The sequence below is a fragment of the Crocodylus porosus genome, unplaced genomic scaffold, assembly GCF_001723895.1.
Source record: "Crocodylus porosus isolate Cpor-Errol unplaced genomic scaffold, CroPor_comp1, whole genome shotgun sequence".
NCBI lineage: Eukaryota > Metazoa > Chordata > Crocodylia > Crocodylidae > Crocodylus > Crocodylus porosus.
The window spans coordinates 127518-153214 of NW_017728934.1; the positions used below are offsets into that span (position 1 = coordinate 127518).

The 25697-nt window shown below is 44.6% G+C and overlaps 1 protein-coding gene across 1 annotated transcript in view; it reads right to left on the reverse strand.

Moving 5' to 3' along the window:
- Positions 1-45: 45 nt before the first annotated feature.
- Positions 46-25697, reverse strand: part of FKBP5 (FK506 binding protein 5) — a 27937-nt gene continuing 2285 nt past the window's right edge. Inside the window, exons 2-11 of the mRNA XM_019546210.1 lie at positions 24101-24229; positions 22557-22701; positions 20629-20771; positions 19553-19667; positions 12790-12946; positions 10749-10839; positions 8745-8828; positions 6773-6958; positions 2959-3198; positions 46-1661 (exon numbers count right to left, since the gene is read on the reverse strand). Coding sequence (XP_019401755.1) covers positions 1554-1661; positions 2959-3198; positions 6773-6958; positions 8745-8828; positions 10749-10839; positions 12790-12946; positions 19553-19667; positions 20629-20771; positions 22557-22701; positions 24101-24205 — 1374 coding nt within the window. The 5' untranslated portion in view covers positions 24206-24229 and the 3' untranslated portion in view covers positions 46-1553. The remainder of the gene's footprint in view (positions 1662-2958; positions 3199-6772; positions 6959-8744; positions 8829-10748; positions 10840-12789; positions 12947-19552; positions 19668-20628; positions 20772-22556; positions 22702-24100; positions 24230-25697) is intronic.

The following is a 25697-nucleotide window of genomic DNA, read 5'->3' on the forward strand; positions in this document are numbered from 1 at the left end:
AAAGAGCAAAATAAAATATTGTCTTTGTTAATTGGGAAGCAAAGCTGATAGAAAAAGATTTATTTTCAAGCTTCAAAAGGGGTATTACAAACCATGGAGGAGTAAAAAGAATTTAAAAGCTGTTTTTAAAAAGGTAGTGACAATGTCCCTTTAGGGTTGAAGCAATGATGTAGTAGGCTTCACTCAAAATGCTGTATGCTGAGACTGTATTCCCGGTCATTCACAATGCATTTCTGTGCTTTGTAAGTTAATACAGAAACACAGCTCCCACCATAGTAGCCTGAGTGGGTGCTGGATAGAAGATACATAAATTGTTGACCTACGAATCATGGTACTATATAGTAAGAGACCTAACCACAATAGTTCATCTGCTTACTTTTCTTCTTTTTTTTTTTTTTTTTGCATAGACCCCTAATAAGCTGGTAAACTCCATTTTTTAAAAATAAACAGGTTGTGGGCCGTGGGCTGAAATGATAAGAGCAGCTTCTGAAAACAGTCTTTTGCACTGAACAAAACAAAACTGTAGTACAACTTTTAAAAATGTAAAGAGCCTCCCCGAAATGAAACACCCTTTTAAAGCCAAATTATAATTCCCTAAGACAGAGAGAGAGAGAGAGAGAGAGAGAGGAGTTATAACAGAAGTGATGCAAAACGTAACGGCAGCAGCACCAGTAAAAAAACAAAACAAAACATTTTAACAATTTCCTAAAAGGAAATGGGAAAGTCGTGATGAAATGCAGTACTTTTTAATTCCAATGACCATCTTAACATTATAAACACGTCTGGAAGCAGATCCAAGAAGCCTTCAAGAGGTAAAACCAGCCCAAAAAAAGCCCAGTCTTGCAGAACATTACCAGTAAGCATTCACTTATTACACGATCTAGACTGTTCAGCTCCCAGAGACGCTAGGCTGTGCTACAGAAAACTATTGAAAGTTTGCACTGGAGTGAAAGAGAAGGAAGAAGTTATGTGAGAAATCACCTCTCTGCTTCTGGCTTTAGAGTCCATAACACTGCTGTTCACTGAAACCATGGCACACTGCTTTGCACTTTGTTCTAGTAGATACAGTGCTATACCTTGAGCCGGCAGCACTTTAGTCAATTTTTTTTTTTTTAAACCTAGGCCTGCGTGGTCCTACTACAGTACAACCAAATGCAATACTGAATTGTACAACCGACAGCTCCTACATTCTAACTCATTTAAGAGGACCCTGGACATCGCGTGGCAAGTTGATGTGAACTGAAATGAGCTGGATCAAGCCGTCTCAGGAAACTTTCCTAGAGCCAAGAGTCTGATTTTTTTTTTTTTCCTTTTTAAAAGCTATTTGTTCCACTCAGAGTGGTCCCACACTGTCCCTCTTCTTGTGCTCCACTGCTGAGCATGCTCATAGCAGCAGGGCTGGTTTTGTTGGACTTTGCGAGGCATTTTGCTTCCACGATCACACAAACTGTAACAAGCTTTACAATAAAACATTGGCGAGTCCTGAGTTCTGCAGAAACCTGTTTCGGTGCAGGCTGAGTTCAGGAAGGTCTCCTTCCCACCTTCTTTTCCCATCATACATGCTCTTCAGGCTCTTTGCCTTCACTCATGGGAGTTTTTAGCCTCTTTTCAGAAGTTGCTTTCTCCACATCTTTCTCTCCTGGATTTCTGCTAGCTTCCTCCTGTACAACAGCAAATAAACCACAGTCGGTTAGCTGAGATACAAGCAGAAAAATCAAGTCACAGTGAATCCGAGGATTCCCAGAGCTCCAGTATTAACAGATACTGCAAATTCAACATAAAACTCCTCTCTCCTAGAGTAAGTTTTTCCCCTAAGATGTAGCAGTAGTTGGCTGCAATGCTCAGGGCAGTCATAAAGCCCACTCACACTGCAAATTTCTGCTTTCTTGGCTCTGAGCATTAGTGAAGATTATACTCGCTCCACTCCTCTTGGCTAAGGAAGCCTAGGTGAATAAGAGAGGGCTCTGTTAGCACCTCCTCCACTAGTTCATGAAAAGGTAGAACCTGGAACCTACACTCTCCCTGATGGACACTTGGTACCATCACAAAAAAAAGTGTTATCGAAATGGCTGTGTGGGGGCACAGAAGGTAAAAACCCCTCGGAGCTGTTGCCCGTACTCACATACCTCAATCCAATCCTAAAAAAGCAGAAGAGCCCTATTCCTCCTTGAGCAGCTCAGCTGGCTAAAGCAACTTCATTTTTGCATCTCAAACAATAGGCTCAACTAGTCTTTGATCCTTAGCTCTGCTGGATGTTGCAACATATTTAATAACAGATTTATTGCCAGGTGCTAGCTGTGCCGCTATAATTTAAAGGAGATGCACAAATTGGTTTCTTGGCTTCTCTATTCTCTCTTGTTTGAGTACAGTCTGCACTAGATGCTTGTTTAGGTGAATTCATAGCCTGTTGTTTGAAGAATGCAACATCTCTACCACAGTTAAAAGGGAATGGTATCTTCTGCTGCAAGGCATGTGCTGACCATCAAGGAGGTCCCTACTATGAATTTCCATCAAACATCTCAGGCCCACCCAGAGGACTGAATGCCATCACAGACCCACCCTGGGTCAGCAGCGACAGAAGCAGGCTACAGTTTTCAGCTAGAAAGTACAAAATTCAATCCTTGTTCCAAACTCATTCCCAGCTGTCATGGGTCTACACTGCAAATAGTCTTAACAACTAAACCTTTGTGGTAGTAGTCTTAAAGCAAAGAAATCCAACAATGAATGAGCCATGAAAAATACCAGGCTTCTACAGAGTTGGTTCCTCCAGGAAAAAGCTGTGCTTTCATTAGTCAACTATCCCTTCATGAACAACTTCTTGTCTAGGTAGAGACACTCAGTCTGCAGGGCTATTAAATCTGAAGCCTTTCACCATACGCAAGTCTACTGAGAACCCTTCAGCTGGAGTCTGGTAGAAGGTCGCAATGGATGCGCTCCAAGTGCCAACATAATACAAACCTTTGCATCTCTCTCTGCAAACTTCTTGAACATGTTGGCATATATTCTTCGGTCACGCTCATTGTGTTCCTTTGTCTTCTTTTGACAGACTGTGATCTGCGACTTGGCAGCCTTGTTTTGCGGGTTCACTTCCAGCACTCTTTGAAAGTCGCATTTTGCCAGTTCAAATTCGTTCATTAGTAGTCTGGCTTCACCTCTCCTGTACAAACCTTTCTCGTTGTCCTGATCCAGTCCTAATGCCTGCAAACATATGTTCCCACATTAGCAAAGCTTTGAGAGCATCCCTGAGGCAGCACCCCGAGGTATTCTTGTTAATACACGTAAGGACTGTGCTGTAGGGAATGACTTGCAAAAATGTGTCCCAGCCACCATTTATAGCAGATCTCCGTGGCAGTGCGCAATGGTTTTGCAGACAGTGGTATGCCATTGGAAGGCCACACAAAAGAATGACAATACCAGTCTGTTCGGCTCTGAAACAACAAAAGCTCAGTTCCATGCTATTCTTCGGTAAGATGGAGCAATCAGCTCTGCTCTCACTGTTTCACTCCGCTTGACCTCATTAGAGTCAATTCCCTTTTATACCTCATGTAATTAAGATCATAATAAAGGGACAAATATTTCCACCACAACTCAAAGCCTGACTCTCCCCCGCACAAAACTGGACTTTTCTGAAAAAGAGCCCCATAACACTGAGGTCATACAGCCAATTAGCAGCTCCTTGTGCTGGTCCTGTACAATGCTAGAGGCTCTGTTAATGTCTCTCCTTCAGAAGAGCTGTGAGTTTTATAGCCCCGTCAAGTATGATGAAACTGGGACAAAAGGAGAGGCTTGAAATCTCTAGAGTGTTCTTAGCTTGCCCTACAAAATGTTACTGGTCTCTAAGCCTGGTTGGCAAGTCATATAATGTACTTTAGATGCTGAAATATTTATGTGCACACACACACAAACCACTGAAAGTAGTAGGCAGAGACAAGCCCACAAATGCAAAACTGAGTCAAGTACTTAGCCTCCAAACTCAGGAGCATGTAACATTAACAGAACCCAGGTAGCTAAGGACTTACATCCTTGGCAGCATGTCTGTCTCCCTGCTTTCTCAGTCTTCTTGAGGTAGGTGCACTAAGCTTGCTTTCTAAAAGTTACCTCTTGTTGACTTGGATTTATGTATTCCTGGTAGAATTGTCTAATTATAGCAAGACTGTCTGTATGTCTGGAAATTATTACATACAAGATATGCAAAGCTTTAAACTTCTTTGTTTTATTGTTCCAGTTACAATGACTAGCTTATACCATAGATCAAGCCTGAAAGGCTCTTGATACTAAAGCCTAACAGGTTTTTTTTTTGTGCAGAAACACAAAATAAGCTTTCCACATTCTGGCTCCTGGGTTACATTATCTTCAACCTGATTTCTCTGTTACATTTATGCCTTCAGTGCTGCCTACACACCCGATCTGCTTATACATATGCAGACACTCCAATAAGAGGAGAAGAACACTGCCGACAGACAGAGGCCAGTACCTATAGCCAGATCCAGGTTGAAACAGAGCAAACAAACTCTTGCACCTGTGCTGACACTCAGTGACGTCTTTGCGGGGGATTTGGTGGGAAAGGAAGGTGGGGAAGTCTAACCACATGGATCCAGCTGCAGGATCTGGCTCCGGAACTCAGAGCCTGTATATATGCAGTACATAACTCTGTGGATACAGAGTGTGTCTACACAAGACTCTTTGCTGCACAGTAGACTAATTTACTGCGCAGGAAAGTGTCACAATCTACAAGTGTATACAATTTACCACACAGTAAATTAGTCTACTGCACAGCTGACAGTAAACAGAGGTAGTAAAACTAACTACGGTAGATACTGTGCAGGAGCACATGTATAGACACTGCCCGGGACCGAATTTGCTCCAACGTCAGGGGGCCACAGGGAACGGGGAACTCCCTTGGTCCTGGTGCTGCTCAGCACTTGGCTCCCCGCTGCAGCCAAGACCTGAGTAGCACACGGACGGGGTAGCTCTTTGCCACCCTGGCACTGCTCCTCCCAGGAGCCAGGCGCTCAGCAAAGCCAGGACAGGTTAGCTTTCTGCTTCCCTGCCCAGCCAGGGGCTGGCTGGGAGCTGTCCTGCTTCTGGGGCAGCTCCAGGCCACCCCTCGGCTGCTCAGGGATTTCCCTGCCTGGCATGCAGGGAGCTGACCTAAAACAGGATAGTTCCCAGCCATCCCCCAGCTTCATGGGGAAGCCCTGCTGGGAATGGGGCTTGTCCTCATGTGCATGGGGCTGGGAGAGCTCTGCAGTGGTAGCTGTCTCCCAGCCCCGTGCACATCAGGACCCCACATCAGGGAGCAGAGCAAGGTAGGAGCAGCCCTGGACCATGCTGCTGCCATGGGGAGAAGGTTTGCTTCCAACAGGGAGCATGTGTAGATGTGCTTCCAGGGAAGGCTTATTGCACAGTATTTTACTGCGCAGTAAGCATTCATAGCACATGTAGACATGCCGACAGAGTACTACCTCTGGCTCCAAATTTCAGCTAGGCACATCTTAAGAGTTGAACATGCTGAAGAGACTTTAAATTCTGCAGCCGTTAACAACCCTGGACCCTGTAAAATCTTTACAAAAGGAGAGATAACAAACACGGAGATAAAAAGCTTCTCCTGTGCAGGCACCATGAGAAAACTAAGTTACACGATCTATGCATTCTGCAGCGCAGAAGGGCATACAATACGACACAGCCAGGCACAGTCGCACACAAACTCTGCTAGCTTTTTGCGTGTGTTGGCAACGCTTCATTTTCACCATTGGAACCACAAAAAGCCACACTTAGCAAGGAAAATTTGTCTGGATCTACACAGTGCTCTTCCAAATTCTGGGTGTTTCGATCTAAAGAGGCTGATTGCTGTGCACACTATATTGAAGAGCAGAATACTGTAAATATTTCCTGCTACTCTCAGCTTTTGCTGTTAACAAGTGCATACAATTTACTATGCAGTAGCTAGTCTACTGCACAGTTAGCTACTACCTGTAAATACAGGTAGTAAAATTAACTGTACATGTATAGACACTGGCTGGGAGCAAATTTGCACAGTGTTCTTCCAAATTCTGGGTGTTTTGATCTAAAAAGCCCGATTGCTGTGCACACTATATCGAAGAGCAGAATATTGTAAATATTTCCTGCTCCTTTCAGCTTTTGATCCTAAATGATTAGCAACAGAATATCACATCAAGGACAGAGCACCTGCTAGAATGAATATATTTCATCACAGTGCTGAGATTTTGAAGTATATTAGCTAACTTAAAATATCACTAATGCTGTAGGTGCAGAGGACGTCTACATGGGTTTTCTTTATCTTCCCGAATAGAGTAATCTCTTTAACCTAGGTACACCATTTTGTATATTATAACTACCAAGCAGACATGGCGCAGTTGTTATTTCGGGAGAGGTTTTTAATAAAACACCAGCTTCTGAACACGCAGGAAGCCAAATGGATTCTTGAGTTCACGTTTTAATTGAACAAATTCTTGTTGGATACTGCTTTTAATTTTGTTTGAAATGTAAAATATCCAGGACCATCCCACTACTCTCTGAAAAGCTATGCAGTGTGTTACTGCCCTGCAAAAGACAAACACATTCAAAGAGAGTTTAGACTCAGTTCTCAAACCACCAAGCACAGGAAATTCAGAGGGGAGATTAAACTTGCAATAAGGTTTTGAAACTGCCTCTGGTATGTACCGAAATTTGATGCAAGGGAGGGGAAAGAAAAAGGGAGAGGTAACAGAAGATAAACCTATTCCAGCCCATGTGTTCAGATGGACTTTACCTTATCACAGCACTCAACAGCTTTGGTATACTCCCGCAGCTTCAGATAGCACATGGCCAGGTTGAGGAAGGCTGCCAGCAAGAAGGATTCAGAAGCTTTAGATTCCCTTTCTGATAAGCCATACTCCATTTCTAACCAGGACACGATCTTCCCATACTGAATCACCGCCTGCATGTACTTGCCTTCCTGGGATGAAGCAAAGAAAATCAGACAAAAGGAATGTTAGTTGTCAAATGAAAGCAGATTTGCTCCTGAAACGGTCTTAAAACAGTTTGCAATTGGACAGCCTCCAGTGTTTCCCATAAAAAATGAGGGAGGTCATTTTAGAGGTGTCAAATCACCCATAGAGCCAGTGGATCTTAACTGGAGCTGCAAGTGCTGAGCACGTGGGCTGGTGGGGTTGGGGGAGTCAGGGCCTTTTTATTCCCTACTTGCATCGGTGCCAGGAGTGCTAGACACCTTGACAGCCAAGCACCCCAGGGTCTGCAGGTGGAATTAAGCTCAACATGAAGTGAGAGGCAGCGATTCCCTTTGAAATCCCACCTCTCTCTTTTCTGGGTCCCAAGGCAACACTCCCCTTGAAGCAAAGAGGGTAGTAGGATGATTTCAAGTCAAACCCAGCATGGCAGAATAGCCACTGTATGAATCAGATGCATATTATGCACTTTCACTGATGGACCTGCAAAACCAGGGTGCAACGACTATCCATGGTTCAACAGCATCACCACTGAAGAGGAGACTGCTGGAACAGACTCCAAGGCAGCGGAACGAGACTGACCACTGGACATCAACTTGGTTCAGAAACAAACAGCTTCAAATGTGAAACTGTGAAGCAAGAATCACACTCAAAGCAAGAAATTAAGTGTCCTTCCTTTGGTTAACTTCATTAAAACGCCATCAAATCACTAAACCACATTTAAAATGACCCTTTGTTGGGAAGGGCGGCATATCAATCAAACCACCAGCGCACCTTATCTGTAACAAGTCATTTCCAGCATACAGGATAAAGTCTGCAGACTAAAACCTCTTTTCACCACCCACTGTCTCCTCAACAAAGTAATCAGAGTCTGTAAGGTTAGATATATTTTGAAATGAAGCCACTACCCTGGTATTGAAGTAATTTAACTTAAAAAGCATACTGCACATCTCTCTCTCTCTCAATAAAGCTGTTTATTATGTGGAACTACAGGAGTGTTATCTCAGCCCAGCCCAGAGTCCCTTCTCTGACGGTCTCCAGCAGATACGTCAAAGGAAGGAGCAAGAAACCTCAGAACAGACAATTTGGTTTAACTGGCCTACAGGGGAAGGTTTGGTTTTTTTGATCAATATCCTTCAGTGTTGGTTTTGTACGCTGAAACAGGAAGGTTTATAATCCTTACTATTTTTATCCAGGTCATGTATAAAACTGTGGATGTTTCACTGCCCACATTAATGTTTAATCCCATTTTCAATCTTGCTAAATTCTTGGCCTTCAGATCTTTTGGCAACGAAGTCCATAGATTAAATACATACCGTGTAAAGGAGGCGTTAGATGTAAGAACTTTAGAAGACATAAGGCTCCACATAATGCCCCAAAAGACAGGCCGTGCTAAATGAAGTGGCCTCTTTCCAGGGATACCTCCTTATTACTAGCTCAGCCTACCAGAGAAGGACAGTCCGCTGCCAGATGCTCATCCGGATCAGTCCAAGCAGGGAAAGCCAAGTTTGTACCAAAGCCTGGTAGTTACTTGTAGGGAAGGAACAACAAGAGCAGGGCAACATTTTTGTTGCCTGAAGCTAAAACTATTGGGGACTGCGTAAATGCCCGTCCAGGAATATTTTAATATTTAATTAATAATATTTAATATTTATGCCCGTCCAGGAATATTTTAAGTTGTTTCTCTGAAGAGTCCACAAGCAATTAAAAAAAATGTGTGTGCCTGCAGGCATGGTTCAGTTCTTGGCAACTCATTTATGCTGCAGTTTTACAAACCTTGAAATACACTGTCCCTTTCTCTTTGACAATGGCAGCTTGCTCGAGTTTCTCTTTGGTGTCCATCTCCCAGGACTCTTTGGCCTAAGTACAAACATTTTCAAAGCAACTGTTAGAAGACAGGATAGGAAACAATATCAGCTGGAGTTCATGATGTCTTACAGTGCCCCTTGTCCCAAAAACAAATATCAACTTTTACAGATTCCCAGATTTCTAAACATACCAGCTTCAAGGCTTAATGCTTCAGCCCATTCTCTGCCATTCCCATGCTTGCCATTCCATTATCCAAAGGAATTTGTCCTCTAGTGTCACTAGAAAGTGGCTTTCCTCCCCTAGGGGAAGCAGCAGGAGAGGACAGAAGGGCAAGAAAGGGGCTTTAAGATAAATATATCCACCTAGCAGCTGCATCTGCTGTTGGGAATTTTCAAAAAAAGGGAATAAACCCAGAAAATGAATGATGCTGGAACCTGTAACACCTGGCTGGGGTCATAACACCTGGCTGGCGCCATCTGACCCCAGCACTCTCTCCTGCCCAGGGCACGGGGTTGGACTCGATGATCACATCGGTCCCTTACAATCCTAAAATCTATAAAATCTATTAAATCTTTCATGTCCGGCACACAGACCTGTATAGCTTTCTACGGTACTGCCTTGACTGGCTCAGCTGGTCAGTGCTGAGTGTTGCAAAGCATCACTCTGCATCCAGGATTAAGTCAGAGGACAACTGGTTACCTAGGCCAGTCCATGCTAAGCCCACATGCTCAAAACCCCGCTGAAAAGCAAGCACCAGGAAGCAGAGTTGTGGCACGGATGCAACTCCACGGGGAACAGGGAGAGGGCTGGGCCCATGACCTCCCCCCACATCTGCGGGAAGGCTACGATTCTGCTGTCACCAAAGTTAAGAGAAAGGGGAAGGGAGCAAGTCACCGGGGTAAGCTACACAGACAAGTTACGGTGAGGGAAGCTAGGGTGTGAACTTACAGGCAGATAACAGAAAGGTACAGCCATCCACCCTGGCAGTCTTCAAAAAGCGTCTTGACACCCATCATTTGATCCCATCAGTCTTTCCTGCCCAAGTGCAGAGGGGCTGGACCTGATGATCTGTAAGGTCCCTTACAGCCCCTAACAGCCATGAACGAGCAAAGGTTTCAAACTGTAGCAAGGGAAGTTTAGGCTGGATATTAGGAAACAAACCCCAAAAGCCTCTTATGAGGAGGGTAGTAAAGCACTGGGACAGGTTACCCAGAGAGGTTGTGGACTCTCCATCCTTGGAGGTTTTTAACCACAGCTAGACAAAGCTTTGGCTGGGATGCTGTAGTTGGGGCTGGTTCTGCTTGGAGCAGGGGGTTGGACTAGACGCGATCTCCTGAGGTCCCTTCAACCCTCATTTGCTACGATTCTTTGACATTAGCTACCCCGTGGTACAGCCTGGATCACACTATTCCCCGGTGGTAAACAGAGAAGTTTTACTGCTTTTATTGCAGCTCAGGTGACCTGCTCAAGTTCACACCCTAGCTCACCCCAAGATAAGGGGTCAGGTACCCGTGCCGCAGGAGCCTTCCTCTCCCCGGCGTCTCATGATGGAGCCTTGCTGTGCCAGCTCCGCCCCACGTACATCTTGTTCTTCAACAGCACTGTACAAACACGGGCACATTTTCCAAGCTCCCGAAGAGGGCACAGCCTGTTCAGCAGGCCAGCCCTGCCCTCCTTTCAAAGCAATTTGGCAGGACACGAACCTTTTTGTGTACAGCCCAGAAAAAAGTACAAAAGGAACAAGCCTAGTAACAAATAAGGGAACCAGCCTTGGACCCCATCCAAAACAATACAACAAACGGACACACAAGAACAAATTAAGAACACAGAGATCTTTGTTGATGTATCTGCTTTAGCAGGGCTGCGTTACGATCATGCCAGAGACAAAGTGCTGAACATTTTTCAGTTTGGGGCAGTTTCCTGGAGTTTCTAGAAGCGCCTCGTGCCAGTCGGAAGAAGTGCAAGTCTCACCTTTTCGAACCTTTTAAGTGTAACTTCATACGCAAGCTCAGCATTTGCCTCGATGCCAAACTTAGGCTTCCCTGCCTCACCAAAACCATACCTGCAACAGAACACAATAACAAAGCTTCAGAGGAAAGGGCATCGTCCGATCCACTCAGCACGCTGAATATTCACGCTCACAAGGCGACAGAAGTCGGAAGCTGCACGCCGGACCCTGGAGACCAACTAGATGCAGAGTCAGGGAAGACCGTGCCAAGCATCTCGTCTGTGGCAATGTCGGTTTTAGAAATGGGACTGGATTCAATAGTATTCCCGCAGCCGTCAGACAGGATACACTCTCTGCAGATGTTTCTCTGCACCTCTGAACATCATGTTATGTAAAAGATAAGGACCTAAATTTTCTATTTTAGGCACCTATTCCTTGGAACCAGAGTTTGGCATTTTCCCCTGCATTTAGACAGGTAACTAGATCTTCCCTGTTCCCTCAAATTGCTTGGCTGTGCCAGGAGAGGACTGTTTTACTCCATAAGGACGAAGTGAAGGTATAATCTAACTTAGAACGATTTGGGCTACGTGTGGATATTGCTGTCATCAGCCCTTGTGGGTAATTTGTGGGAGATGTAAGATGGCTAAAAAAAAAAGCATCTGATACAAGCAGCCGTTTTCACAAATAGTGACGGATGCATTTCCTGCCATTGTTACAGGTTTTAGATATCTGACCAAGAGCAGTTTTTCACAGCTCAGCTTTCCTTAATCCTGTGATTGAGACACAGGTTTTATGAACAGCATAAGCAAGCTGAAGTAGAATAGAGAATGTATCCAACAGGCAGATAAACCGTTTTTCACAACGGTGCAACAATCCCCTTCTCAAAATTTCTGGACACTGAAAATATCAGTTTACATGTCTGGGTGGCTGCACCGATGGAGAGCCAAAGGGTGGGGAACTTTAGAGAGGATGCTATGTAACAGAAGTTTCCTTTTCCACCAGCTCTGCGTAATACACTCTTCCATTTTATGACTTTTAAATTGGTCTAAAGCAGTGGTTCTCGACCTTTTTAGACTCAAGGCACCCCTTGTCTGACTCAAGAAACCCTTTGGAAAATGCCAGCTCTTCGTTTTCACTCGTTTTTTGACTACAGAAAAATAATAAACCAATTTTTCTATAGCAAAGCACTCAGACAGGCCACAACAGGTCAGAATGTTTTTAACACTACAGGTATCTATTTGAAATCTCTGGGTTTATCTTGTAAATCATGCTTGCATGCCTGACAGTGCTAACATTGTGCGGCACACCTTTGAAAGGATGTCAAGACACCCCAGGGTACCGCACCACCTTGCTTGAGAATCACTGGTCTAAAGACACTGGTCTAAGCTTTCAGTTGTGGTTAGTTATTTTTACCGCTTCAATTTCTGGGCTCCCAAACTGAGACACTACTGAAGGACCTTGATTTTCAGAAGCCCTGCACACCTGTTTTCTAAAAATGTTAGTGCCATATGTGATGAGCACCGAAAACCCAGGTGTCCTGGGTCATTACTGGTCTGCCAAAAAATGCAGGCCCACACGTGCCATTTCAAGACTGCCAAGAGATTAATTGTAACACAGAGAAAGAATCTCAGCTTTTTTGTTTTTGTATTTGTATCCGAGGCCAAATTAGCCAAAACTGATTCCAAATCCGAGAGTCCAGAACTGCAAGTGGCCCTACTACCGGCAAACATCCTCCACCCGCACCTGGGGCTTCAGATGTTTCCTAAACCTTTGGTGGGCGCCCTACTTGCCGGCCCAAGCCCGGAGGCGTGGGGTTCAGATGCCTCCAAGTTTTGCTTGCCCTCGGCCATAAGGCCCTTGGAGCAAGCAAGGGAGGAGACTCCAAAAGTATGTGAAGTATGTAAACACCAAACAGAATAATACTTAATGATACAGAATAATACAGAATAATAATAAAGACCAAGTCTTTCTGGTGACTGTCTCTCTTCTCTTTCAGACTGCGATAAGCAGTCTCCAAGCATAATGCACAACTAGTGGAAAGGAAAGGAAAGGAAAGTTTCTTACCGTGGTCCGAGGTACAAGATACAGTGCTCTCCCCGCTGCATTTTCTCCAGAGCTTTATCAATTCCGATTGGAATGTCATGGTCTTCCCCTTCTCCGACAACGAACTTTACATCTCTGGAGTCGAACTTTCTGTCACCATAAAATCCTTCCAGATGGACTATTGGGATGGAAGAAAGTACACATTTAAGGGCCAAGCAGAGCTCCATCAATCAAGACATCCTGGCTCCTATTTTTCCAGTGCAGTAATGATACAGCAGTTAGGTGCCAAAGCAAGTGTATCTAAATTACTCCCTGCACATGGTAACTGAGCTGTTTGAAGAATTTAGGCGTGCATTTTGCCTCTGGATTTAGCCAACTTGAGAAGACCTGTCTGAGGGCCCTGATCAAGTTCTCAGATATGATTAGTCTCCAAGGTGCATCCCCAGTCTTGCTGAAGGGGTGGGCTAGGGATCAATCCCTAGATATGGCCAGAGGGACCAAGATAGTGCCAAGAGACCTGTCCCAACAAAATTAAGCAACCTAAAAGAGTGATCGCAAGAAAACTTTAATAAAACTTTGTAAGCTCAGTAAGTAAATACAGAACTAGGTAAAAACTTGCATTATTACAATGATAACCAATAAGATACTGTTGAGCCTGGACAAAGGACATGGTTACATATTATTAAACAGATGATGGGAAAAATAGTTACAAACAATGACAATGGTCAAAGACTTTGAAAAGGCTACAACTAACAAAATGATCATAAACCTGAAACACTGACAAGTGATCAAATAACCTAAAAATTACAAAATAATCAAAGGGTTAGAAACCTAAAACAAAGAAAAATGACAAGAAGAACAAAACAGGGGCATGGTCATCTCTAAACTCGTCAAGCTCTGAAATATGCAGCTCACTAATGGGTGGCCAGCCTGACGGGGAAAAGATCTGTCCCACGTTTTTCAAGGCTAAAGAGGCAGGGTTAGGGAACAGCTGCAGGTGGGACTGTCTGTTCAAACCGAAGTTAAGAGGACGGAAGCCGTTTTAATGCCGATATCAAAAGCAGATCTTCTATTTGATCATGTTGTGAGTCAGACCAGAGCCTAAATCCTCTCACTTCCCTGTTCTTGGGCCCTGTCGTTACCTTTACCCTAGTCCTATACTTCTCTTGCCTATGACGCTGCCTTGCCTGTTACCAGTTCCTCAAATTTTATTTCCCTCAGCCTAACTGCTTGATGTTACTTGGCCGAGTTTATCCTAACCTGCTCCTTTAAAGCAGCCTAAGGCTTAAGCAGACACTTACAGACTTCCTTGACACTACGCAGTCATGCAGAATTAGCCCTTCGTAGAGAGACGAGGGTTAGACGAAGGGTTCGAAAACAAGCGATACCAAAGATACTTTAGTCCAGCGATGCTAAAAATGCACCTACAGTCTAAGGACTGGACAACGGAAAAATGCAATGACTACCACACTCCTCTCGTCCTAAAATGTACTAGCACTAACTGCAACTCCATACAGTTTGTTGGCACTCAGTTTCATCGTGATTAGAAAGTCTCTATATAAAGCTATAAGCTTGTCCTATACTTCAGACACCAGGGACATGGCCCTTCCTGCTAAGAGCCTGAAGTACAAGATAAACATTTTTAATCTTTAAGCAATAACAACTCAGGTCTATTTTGGGACGGTGACATAAATACGGTCACAGAAGACAATAGCAGGTACAAGCACATTTGCCACCTGATGCTTCTGGCTGTGTTTCTAAAGAAGTGTCCTTCCTTACTTATCATGTCCTGTGGGTATTGCTGCTTCAGGACACAACCTATGTCCTGTTTCCATAGCATAAATTATTTGCAAATGAAGAATAACCTCTTGTAAGCAACCTCCCAAGTGTTTTAAATGTCTGTTGCCTACCAGGACTATCTTTCCAAGGTTTCCAAAAGCATGCCAAAAGCCCTGCAGCCACTGAAGACCAGGGTTTGCCTAGTATAGCTGCACAAGCATTGTAGGCTTCACTTTGCAGTAGTCTGGGGAAGACTGGGTCTTAATTTATTTGCAGTACAAAAGTTGAAAATAAAAAATATTCTGCAAAAGTAGTAAAGCCCGGGAGAAAAGCTGTCTCCATTTAGTAGCTGAGTGTGGAGCAGGAGTGGGCAAAATGCAGCCCGCGGGCCAGATGCGGCCCACCCGGCCATTCTACCTGGCCCATGGGGTCCCCCAAAATTTAGAAAATTAATATTAATCTGCCCCGGCTGCCTGTCATGCAGCCCTCGACGGCTTGCCAAAACTCAGTAAGCGGCCCTCCGCCCAAAATAATTGCCTGCCCCTGGTGTGGAGTGATAGACCTGTAAGGACCCAGACACTATGGAAAAGCATGAAACCCCTGCTCATCCTAGATATGCTCTGCGCTCTTATTTATACCAAAATCTGAAAGATCACAAATGTGCTTAAAAAAAAAATGTTACCTGGATTTGTAAAGTCTGGAGGCTCTAAGGACCACAACAGTTTACAAAGGGTTTCAACTCATTCACAATTTACACAAAATGCAGCCAGACTGTAGCACCAAGGTAACATGGCAAGGGTGTCTTAGAAACATTTAGGGGTCTATTATTTTAGAGGAAGACAGAACAACATGTAGTCTGCATTGGGAGATAACGAATAGGAAAATTTACTTTCCTTGGGTCAGGCAGACACAGCTTCTCCCTGAATACGACAAGTGACTGTGGGCCCCAATTCTGGTTGGAAGTTCACCTTCTTCCTCCCCAGAAACACCCTTCTACCAAGTCACACTGTACAGGGAAGACAGTCAAAAGCTGTTCTGGCATTATCAAAACCCTTCATGGCACATCTTACACCAACATTTCTGTCCAAAAACTAGAAGTCAGCAATGTACAACAGTCTAGCTCCCAATTAATTAGAGCAAGGGGACAAGCTGCTGGTGACACGCAACAGGGATTTGAGCGCTGCAAGAGAACTTCAGGAAATCTGTCAACTCTTGGCTTACCCAGCTGCAACTTTATACAGAGTGAAATGAAAGAGGAATGAATGGTTGTAAAAGTTCAGTTATTCCAATGCTGACCTATATCATCCTCATGGTCTCCCCCTCTGCCAGCTAACTTATTTATAAGCAGCAAAGCAGAATATTGAACCCAAAATCCAGTGATGTCACAACTGTACAGTGACATGCAAGTCTCCCTCCTACTTCTTTACCCACCGCTTGCCATGGACCAAAGACCCAGCCTGCTTTACATCTACAAATCACCAAGCTTTGGTGCTGTACATACAAAGAAGGGATCAATAGGTGAAAACAGGATGGAGGGGGAAGCTCCTAGTTCAGGGGTGGGCAAAATGCGGCCCGTGGGCCAGATGCGGCCTGCCAGGCCATTCTATCCAGCCCGCAGGGCCCCTAAAAAATTTAGAAAATTAATATTTATCTGCCCCTGGCTGCCTGTCATGCGGCCTCGATGGCTTGCCAAAACTCAGTAAGCGGCCCTCCACCCAAAATAACTGCCCGCCCCTGTCCTAGTTACTGCAGCTTCATGCTTTATGTTAGAGGGAAAGTTCAAGTACTGAAAGGAATGCCCTAGTTCCCAAATCCTTGCTTTTACCAGAATAGCTGCAGGACTGCAGGGAGGATGGGGGTGCGATATACTTTTGATCTGAGCTGAAAAAGCTTTATAATCAGAATACATGTGGCATGAGACTTCCAGTTCCACCCTTCACCCACGAGTTAGGATACAAGAGTTTTAACACTCCCCTCCCCCAAGCAGAGTCATTTTATTCAGTTTTAATTGCGTGTAAAACTCACGACAATGGGGGAAAGTCAACTGTTCCATTTTCCAAGTGCATTTAAGTGCTATCTAAAGCAGATCGTTTGGATACGGTTACACTTGGATTACACAGCAAGAAACCCCAGCCAGGCTGCAGAACATCACTTCAGCTGCAGCGCTGACTTATTGTTCTCGCAGTGCCTAGAGCGATTTTGTTTTGCAGAGCGCAGAACACTGTGTTCTGAATGTGGCTGGCACATGAACTTGATGTGCTGACAGCAATTTGTACTCAGATTAAAATGAAGAAAAGGCTGTAACAAAAGCTGGAATGCAAGGATTCTACGGCAGCCTGTGTTTTAGGAAGCAAAACTGCAAATTACAACCTATAAAACTCAAACCAATAATACAGCCTTCAAAAATCCAGCTCAGAGAGGTTAGCTCTGGTAAGTGCACATTTTCTCCCGGTCCATTTATAGCAGTGATGTCAGTCACCTTTGTACTATTTCCTGAGTTAATGCTCTGGTTTAGGAGAGCTGAATGGGGATTCTCTAAGAGTAAAAATGTAGCTGCTAGATTTTACCACCCGTCTGGCTTCAAAATACCTTGTTAGGATACATCATTGCTGCTCCTTTGGTTTCCAGATGCTACTTTAATGTCAAGTCAAAGGCCTGTTCCCATTACCTTGTGCTTGACTTGGAGTCTTGAGAATGGTGCACTCAGAGGTGGGCAGGCCTTCATACACACACACATCTACATACACACGCACATCTACATCTACACACACACACACACACACATATATACACACACACACACACATATACACACACACACATATATATATCTATACACACACACACACACACATATACACACACACACATACACACACACACATATATATATCTATACACACACACATACACACACACATATATATATCTATCTATACACACACACATACACACACACACATCTATACACACACATATACAAACATACACACGCATACAGATAGATCTATATGTCTATTGATAGAAAGATAGAAATATAGATATATCTATCTTATATAAGCATCTATGTATAGCATAATTTTATATATAAAGCATAGTTTTATAGATATATGTAAAAGCACAGGAGCAGCCAAAATGCTGTTTAAAAGGCTGCCAGGTTTGAAAGGCGCCATCCCATATCAGTGCTGCACGCTCAAAGATCCCCTAAGATCTCGGACAAGTAGGTAGACCAGAAAGAAACTGAAGGCTGCATTGGTACCTAGGCTGCTGGCCTAAGACAAGCACTGGAAATGGGGTTGGCAAATGGTTCTTGATCTCTGTCCCTAGGCAGGCTGCAAGAGTCACATGCGACTGTCCAAAAGGCCTCCCTCTCCACTGCTCTGACCCTGTGTTTTCATGTATTGAACTTGTTGAAGAAAATGCTCATTTTAAATAGGTAAAAATAGGATTCAGAATCACAAGACATCAGAGAGCGCTCTAGCTCTGATAAGCCTTTTGGCTCCTGCTTTAGGTTCCTTCAAAGTAGAAAAAAACACTCTTTTACATTTTCCCAGCTCAGCCACCACTCAGATAAATCAAACTATTTCATCGCCTGTCCAATGAGGACACTACTCTGTTCTACTTGTTACTGTGTAATCAGCTGCACAATTTTCTTTATGAAGCCACAAATTTCACAAGCACACAACCATAACAGCCCCTTTCAATGAAGTCAAAAATCAGTAACAAAAGCAACGCAGGAATTAGGACCGTTGTCTACTCTGATTTTTGAAACAGTCCTGAGGTGCAGTAAAAAAAGTTGGAAACTTTTACTCCCAGCCCGTCTCAATGCATACAATCACCGTTCAAAACATTTCAGTCCAATTAGCAAAGCCTGAAGACTCGGTCTCTAAAAACTGCAGCTCCGTTAAAAGAACGAACCATTTGAATCAGTGGTTTTTACAAGCAATTTTGACTTAATAATTCAGATCAATGTCTCTTCCCCAAGCAAGGCTCATAAGCTCTCGGATGGGATAGCACTGAAATGAGAAGTATGACCAGCTAATTCCAAACCCCTTGTATAACTAAGCTATTTAAATGGCTAACATTTCCCTAACATGGCTCTCTCTCATTCTGTGATTGAATTGTTCTTTCTTAATTAAAAAAAAGAACAAAAAACCAACTTGGTTCCCCCTCACTGATGTGAAATATTCCTTCAGCAGCGTGACCAACCTCACATCAACTGTATTTGTGGAAAACGCACTAAAAGAAATCTGAATGGGATTTGCTCAACACTGTGGGGCCAAATTCTTCCTTCAGTAAAACCCATACTACACTATTGACTTCGGCAGACCCTTTTCTTTAGTCTACTTCCACCACTTAAGGGCAATCAAAAGTTAGTGGCAGTATCTGGAGGACAATGAAAGGGAAAGAAAAGGCCACAATTTGTCACGGATGCACTGAAAATGACTATAAAAATTGGAAGACAGAGGTAATACATTTCAAGCAAGGTGGGCTGCCTCATTGAGGCCAAAAAAGGTTAAGATTTTAATCAGTTATGCACAGGAAAAAACTCAGTGTTTGCAGCTGCACAGTAGCCAATATGCTATTTCTCATTGCAACTGCAATACAGCAGTCTTTCGTGCAGCAAACAGAAGATTGGTAAATATTTAAAAGATAGCCAAGGAGATTAAACCCACATAGTATCTAAGTTTTATCATTTCCCTTGACATTTCTGGACTGGTAAACTAAGGAGGACTCTCTCCCTTGCAGGCGTCAGAGTCGGTTTGCCATCAGTGCCAGAATTTAAAGCCAATGCAACTCGGGAAGTCTGGGTTATACCCAAATGGCAGTTCCATCAACAGCTGGCTATTCCCTCTATTTAAGGTCTTCCCGTAAACCCTTCTGAGCCAGTGACCTGGATCAGTCAGTAAACCCCAGCATCCCTCAAAAAAACCCAGCCAGGCTGCTCTGTCATTAGGAACAGGAAAAATGCAATTGTTTGCTCCCCAGGCAGGTCACTACTCACTTTCTACAGTGGCTCCTTCATTTGGATTAGAGTATCCTTCCCCTTTCTTTTTGATTCTCCGAATGATCCCTCCATCCTCAAATAAGTCTTCCCCTTTGAAATCGAGTAGCTCAATCTGGAGGAAAAAGAAAAGGGATGGGGGGTATAAAAAGACCTTTAGAAGGAATTTCCCTTTTGAGAAACAGAGGGAAAAAAAAGACAAAGCAGCAGTTGCTTCCAGAGCTGGAAACCCAAATAATCCCGTCTCCTTTCAGCTGACGGGCAAAAGAATCCCATGAAAGCCAGTTCTAAGCCATGGCATAATAGGTTCAATTTATTAAAAACTGGAACATGCCCAATACCTGAAAAGTAACATGAAGTCAAAAATAACACTAGGAGTTATTCATCTTGCAAGGGGAGGACACAACACAGTGGTGGGAGGCACTGTGCAAGTTGCCCAAAAGACGGACCAGGCTTTGTACCACAGTTTGCTGACAGCAAAGCTACCACACTGAGGTCCACGGATCTCCAAGGAAAGGGCCTGCAGCCAGAGCTGGGAGGATCTGAACCTTAATTGACTGAAGATCTATTTCTGCTGTTGCGATTTGCACCAAGGCTTTTATTTGAAAGCTTCTGCCAAATGAACACATCCACAGCACACAGTTTGGCACAGAGCAGGCTCTGGACAGCCAACACTCGTTTTCATGTGGCTCATGGGTGTTAATGGATTTTTATAACGTGAAAATGTTGCTGAGCTGCAATTTCCCCAGTATATTTTTGAACTTTTATTTCCACTTCTTGAATTGTTGAGAAAGTCCATTCTGTGTCTGCCCCGTCTGCTTCCCTCGTGCTGCCCCGCGAGACCTCTTTCCTAGGTTTTGCAGCTTCAGCTGCTGTTTGGGCACAGGCTCTCCAGCTCAGACATGCATTTCTGAGAAAGCCTTGGCACAAGTCCCTGGAGATGTCGGAAAACCTTTCAAAAGTCCAAGCTGCTTGTTGAACTAGATTTCAATGGCAAGTCACAAGGCAGGGTGGGGAGCAGGGCATCCTCCTCTCCAGCCCTCCAGTCCCACACCAACATCCTCCCACATACTTGCCTCAAAAAAGAGAGTTGCATTGGAGGGGATTTTCGGGGTGCTACCAGCTGAGCCATATGCATACTCTGGTTTACACAGCAAGTGGCAGATCTCTCCTTTCTTCATGGTGGCAACACCGATATCCCAAGCCTTGATTACCTGGCCTAGAAGAAGGTCATACTTTAATATAAGGGAATGATGTACATCACAACTTGGATAAAGCAAACCTGAAACGCGGTCCATGTTATACTTTGCTGTATTCATCCATTTTGTCCTGCCTGTTGTCATTAAGCCATTACCAAAAGCGTCAGTAGTTGAACCACCATACAGAGTCCATCATACTCAAGTGCAAGTCCTTACACTTGGAGTGTCATGCTCTGCAGGACATGCCGTGAGGATTTAAGCAGCACGGTCATTCATGCACATCAATTTGGAGATTCCCTATGACGGGGTGGGCAAAAATGCGGCCCGTGGGCCAGATGTGGCTCGCCAGGCTGTTGTATCCAGCCCGCAGGGCCCCTAAAAAATTTAGAAAATTAATATTTATCTGCCCCTGGCTGCCTGTCATGTGGCCCTCGATGGCTTGCCACATCTCAGTAAGCGGCCCTCCGCCTGAAATAATTACCCACCCCTGGTCTATGACCTCCTCCACACTGGTGGAGAAAGATTACAGCCCGGCAGCCACAGAGGGCGGCTGCACACCGTCTGCAAATGAACTTGCAAGACAGGCACTCTTACAATCAGAGACGGACAAACCAGGGGACCTGCAGTAACAGCAGAGAAGGACCATGTCACCAAGCCGCTCCTCTAGCACCCCAGCGCCCCAAGTTATACAGACAGCTTTACAGAACCGTCACTATTCTGAGTCTGGGAAAGGGTCAGTGGAAAGTGGAGTTGAGAAGGGCTGGAGCTGCGAGCCATTAGAGAAGCAAAGGTTTCCATTCTATAAATGTAAAGAGCCATAAAAAGGCACGCAGCCTTAGCGCTAATAAGAGTGGCCCTTCGTAAACAGAGTCCTTAAATTGAGCAAGCCGTATTTTTAATGAAAGCCACATGTCTCCAAAACAAATCTCCTTTGTTCCCAACAGGACACAGAGCAAAGGGAAGGTTGAATTTCATTTGTCTAAGTGCAATCAGGAGGCAGTGGGACGCCCAGAACAAACTACCTTCAAGATCTGCTGACAGCCATTAGGAGCTCTGAAAAAACAAGCACTCTGTTTAGAAATTAGGTCTTGATATTTGAAAGTCAGCAAAAGCACACGGATTTCCCTCACTTTTTTTTAATTATTAGTGACATCTGTCTGACCACAGGAAGTCTAAACCTTTTGTACGAGAGACTTCATCAGTTAGTACGAGTCCAGCTGGATGCCACAAAGTTTCCTAAACTGCAAGAAATCCTGGCAAATCAAACCCCGTCACAACCAACGCACAGCCCATTTTAAAATGTTTTGCAACAAGCCGTAACTATGCAAGGATCAGGAAGGGGTAAAGCAGCCTATCGAATTAGAAGGGAAGGAAATATAAGTTCTGCCAACAATGGAGCTATACGTGAACATACGCTGAAGGCCAAGCTTTCGAGAATGAGCTTTATTTTAAAGGACTTAGTCACTGATGCAGAGATGCTGACTACAAATAAAAGTGGCTGACTTGATGAAAGCTGCTAGAGAGTTTCATCTCTGAAAACCACAATGTTTTTCATTGTTGCCCCAAGTTGAGTGAGCAAAAAAAAAAAAAAAAAAAAAGGAAACACTTGAAAATTTGAAATAGGCTCAACAGCTGAAGGAGAAGGACAAGGCGGCCAGCTTGCCCCAGTCAAACCACGCTGGCAGCAGAACCGGGATTTCAACTTCAGCCATCTCTGACAACAGGGTGACGTACAAGCTAAGTGCCCTGAACCCAAGTAAATCCACTTTGGTCCCCCGAGTCTCTGTTCCTGCTCCGCTCCTTACCTTTCCCCAGACTGAAGATAAATGGCTCATTCCTGTCCCGGCTGGAGTCAAATTTTTTCCCATTTGCCAGCTTTCCTTTGTAGTGGACATAAACTTTGTCTCCAATCATGGGGGACGCATCCTCGTTTCCCTTTCTCTTCACAATCTAGGAGAAACATGAACGACTAGGATGAAGATGGTAGGAGCTGTTATCAATGAACGGGCTGCTTCAAGCGATCAGCTTCCAAGGCTCTTCAACTTCAGCCAAGTGCCGACAGCCAGGCATCGGCCTGCAGCTAAATCCTGCTAGCACAGCTGGTTTTGCAACAGCTCAGGACACTTTTAACGAAAACCTTAATTGTTGGTAACATAATATGGTGCTGGTACACAAGCCTCATCCTAACGACTGCTCCAGCTGCCCAAAGCAGCTACTCCTTTTCCCTTCCACCCACCCAGCCCCGCAGAACAAGCCCTTTAAACATGGCATAAAAGCCAACAGGTATTACATTCAAAGCACAGGAGCATAATCCTGGTTTTCCCATGCATCTTTTCAATGCAGTAAGTAGTGCTGACGCAGCAGTTAAAGTAGGATCGTTGAGCTTGCCCAGGGAGTCATAAGGACAGATTTTTTTTCCGGCCAACTCTGAACCTCCAGCACATTTTATAGCAGTTTCCATGGTTACCCAAGGATGCAGATTCTGCCCCCAACTGACATGCCTATTTCAGTAACTTTGATAATTAGATCACCCGATCAATGCCGTCTTCCAGCTGGCTATCATGATAGTCTAAAGAGGGAGAAGCTTAAGTTGTCATAGTATTGCTCTGTTGTTGTAACCGTTTTGGAAAAACAAAAAAGCACTGGTTGTCTCCGTCATATATAGGTTTCTCAGGACTCAACACAGAAATCGCTACATGCTTCAACATTTAGGAAACTAAAAGTCAATAAAATAATATTTACTTGCTGTCCATGTAATGACACAGTCGCGGGGTAAAAAATGAAATGGAAATCACTCACTTCTGGTCAAGGCTCTTTGTATGCTACCGTCTGGAAAAAAGCAGTTCTTAAGCCAAGGGCGGGGTGAAAGGGGGAGTAGATACCACTGGGGAAAAATGACATTCAACAAGAGAGGACTGCGCACTAGTATACAGCAGAACCATCCCAAATTGGCTTTCGGAAGGAAAAGGGGACTGCATAGTAGACTAGATGACCCAAGTAATGTGCTTTTTTCCAGTATATCTAATTGCTATGAGTCACGTACAAAAATGCTGTGTGGACGCTCTGCTAAAAATCGGATTAGGTACAACACAGCAGGGCAAGTCAGAGAGAAGGTTGATTATCTGTACACCGTTTTGAGCTCAGTGCCATTGGTCCTCCAATTTTGGCAGGGGCCTGGGCATTCAGAATCGTAAGATGGCTTTGAAAACACCAGTCTTATTGTGTTGGAAGTAGTAGGACAACCCAGGCCACTAATATTCAGACACTTAACAGATGTGGGCATGCTTCAGCTCCATCACATTAGGAGAGCAGCCATCTAAATGCATCACTGCTTCTCCGACGGCCTCACCTTGAGAACGCCTCGATCTTGATTGGGTGTGATATCCTCCCCTTGTTCAACAAGAGCAGCCGTTTGGGCATCTCCTTCGCTCTTCGTAGCTTCATCGGTTGTCATGGTCTCCTTTCATAAACTCGGCACCTGGCAAAACACATATACGGTGAAATTCAGACATCCGTGGGTCCACATTTCCCGATGGCGCCTAATTGAAGGCCTCCAGGCAGAAACGATATGAAATACTTCAGAAAAGCAAATGAGGAAACTTAGGGGAAAGTTCTTCCTCTGGGCAAGAAAGGAAAAGCGATCAACGGGCAGCATGCAGACAAGACCGTTCCTTCCTATGGGAGACCAGAGCCGAGACCTGCTAGAAGAGGAAAGAAAAGGACTTCAGCTCATGCAGGGAGACAAGGCTATGTCTTTCTGTTTGCCCACTGAGTCCTGCTGGCATCTGGGAGTTTCTCATACTGGCTGACTGGTGAGGCACAGCAACAATGAAAACCGGCCTGAAGAACCAATGTGACCTCCTGACCACTTCAAGATCCTTTGTACTTCTGTGCCCCTGACCTATCCCTGCTAAAATATCTTCCACCTAATACAACTGCTTAAAGCTACCCTGGTCTCAAGCCCTCCTGTTCCATCGCTGCAAATCAAGCATTACGCCATTACCAGTCCATGGGCCGTGCCAGGAAATGCACACAGCTGAGAGAATTGCTATACTTGGAAGGCTCATCTGCTCCAAGGGAGGAAAAGGTAGTCTCAAGCAAACAGCCCCCAGACAATTCAGGGCCTAAAAGATTCCCTACTAACATGCTGGAATAAACCCAAGCAGAGCAGAGGCGCGAGCACTGCAAATATGTGCCTAAAGGTGTCTCGCTCAAGCCGAGCTGTGTTCTGCATCTGTAAACTTTAGAGCAACACCACTACAGCAGTGCTGGTTATAAGAGGCAAGCAGGAAGGTGACAAAGGCGTGCGTGACAGTGTTAGCCTTTTGACTAATTAGAGCCAAGAGGTGCAAGTAATGCCACCGCCAGCCTCAAGAGAGGAACTGGGTCATTTTGGACCAATCTCACGGCCACCAAGTGAGATGCTCAGCATCAAGCTTAGTTGTAAGGATCCTGAGCCTCAAAGAAGGCTCCTTCATTCCCTAAAACTGAAACTCCTCTGCTTGCAAGTTTATGATCTACACGCGACCAAAATCCCTGTTATCCACCAGCCGGACGAGCCGTCCCCTCGGAGGAACGCTGAGGGTTCGCACCGACCCTTCTGCGCCTCCTATTTCAAAGGGCTTGAAGCACACATCCTTTTCTCATTAACCCTTTCAAAAACAAAGTGGGCACATCACGCAAGCCGCTTCGAGCGCAGAAGACTAATTCTACTGCACGTGAGCACAGCGGGCAAAATCTGTGCTAACGAGCAGGACAATTTGTCGACTGCGCAGTAGTGTCACCAAAAAAACTGTGCATGGGCGCTGATGCACAGTAGCACGGACTATGGTGCATTAAGGTAGTACCTGCAATTACAGATACTAAACTCCATGCGCAGTAAGGATAGTGCATTAACGAACATGCAGAAGCACCCAGAGTGCATCTTATTCTGCGGCGCGTTACAC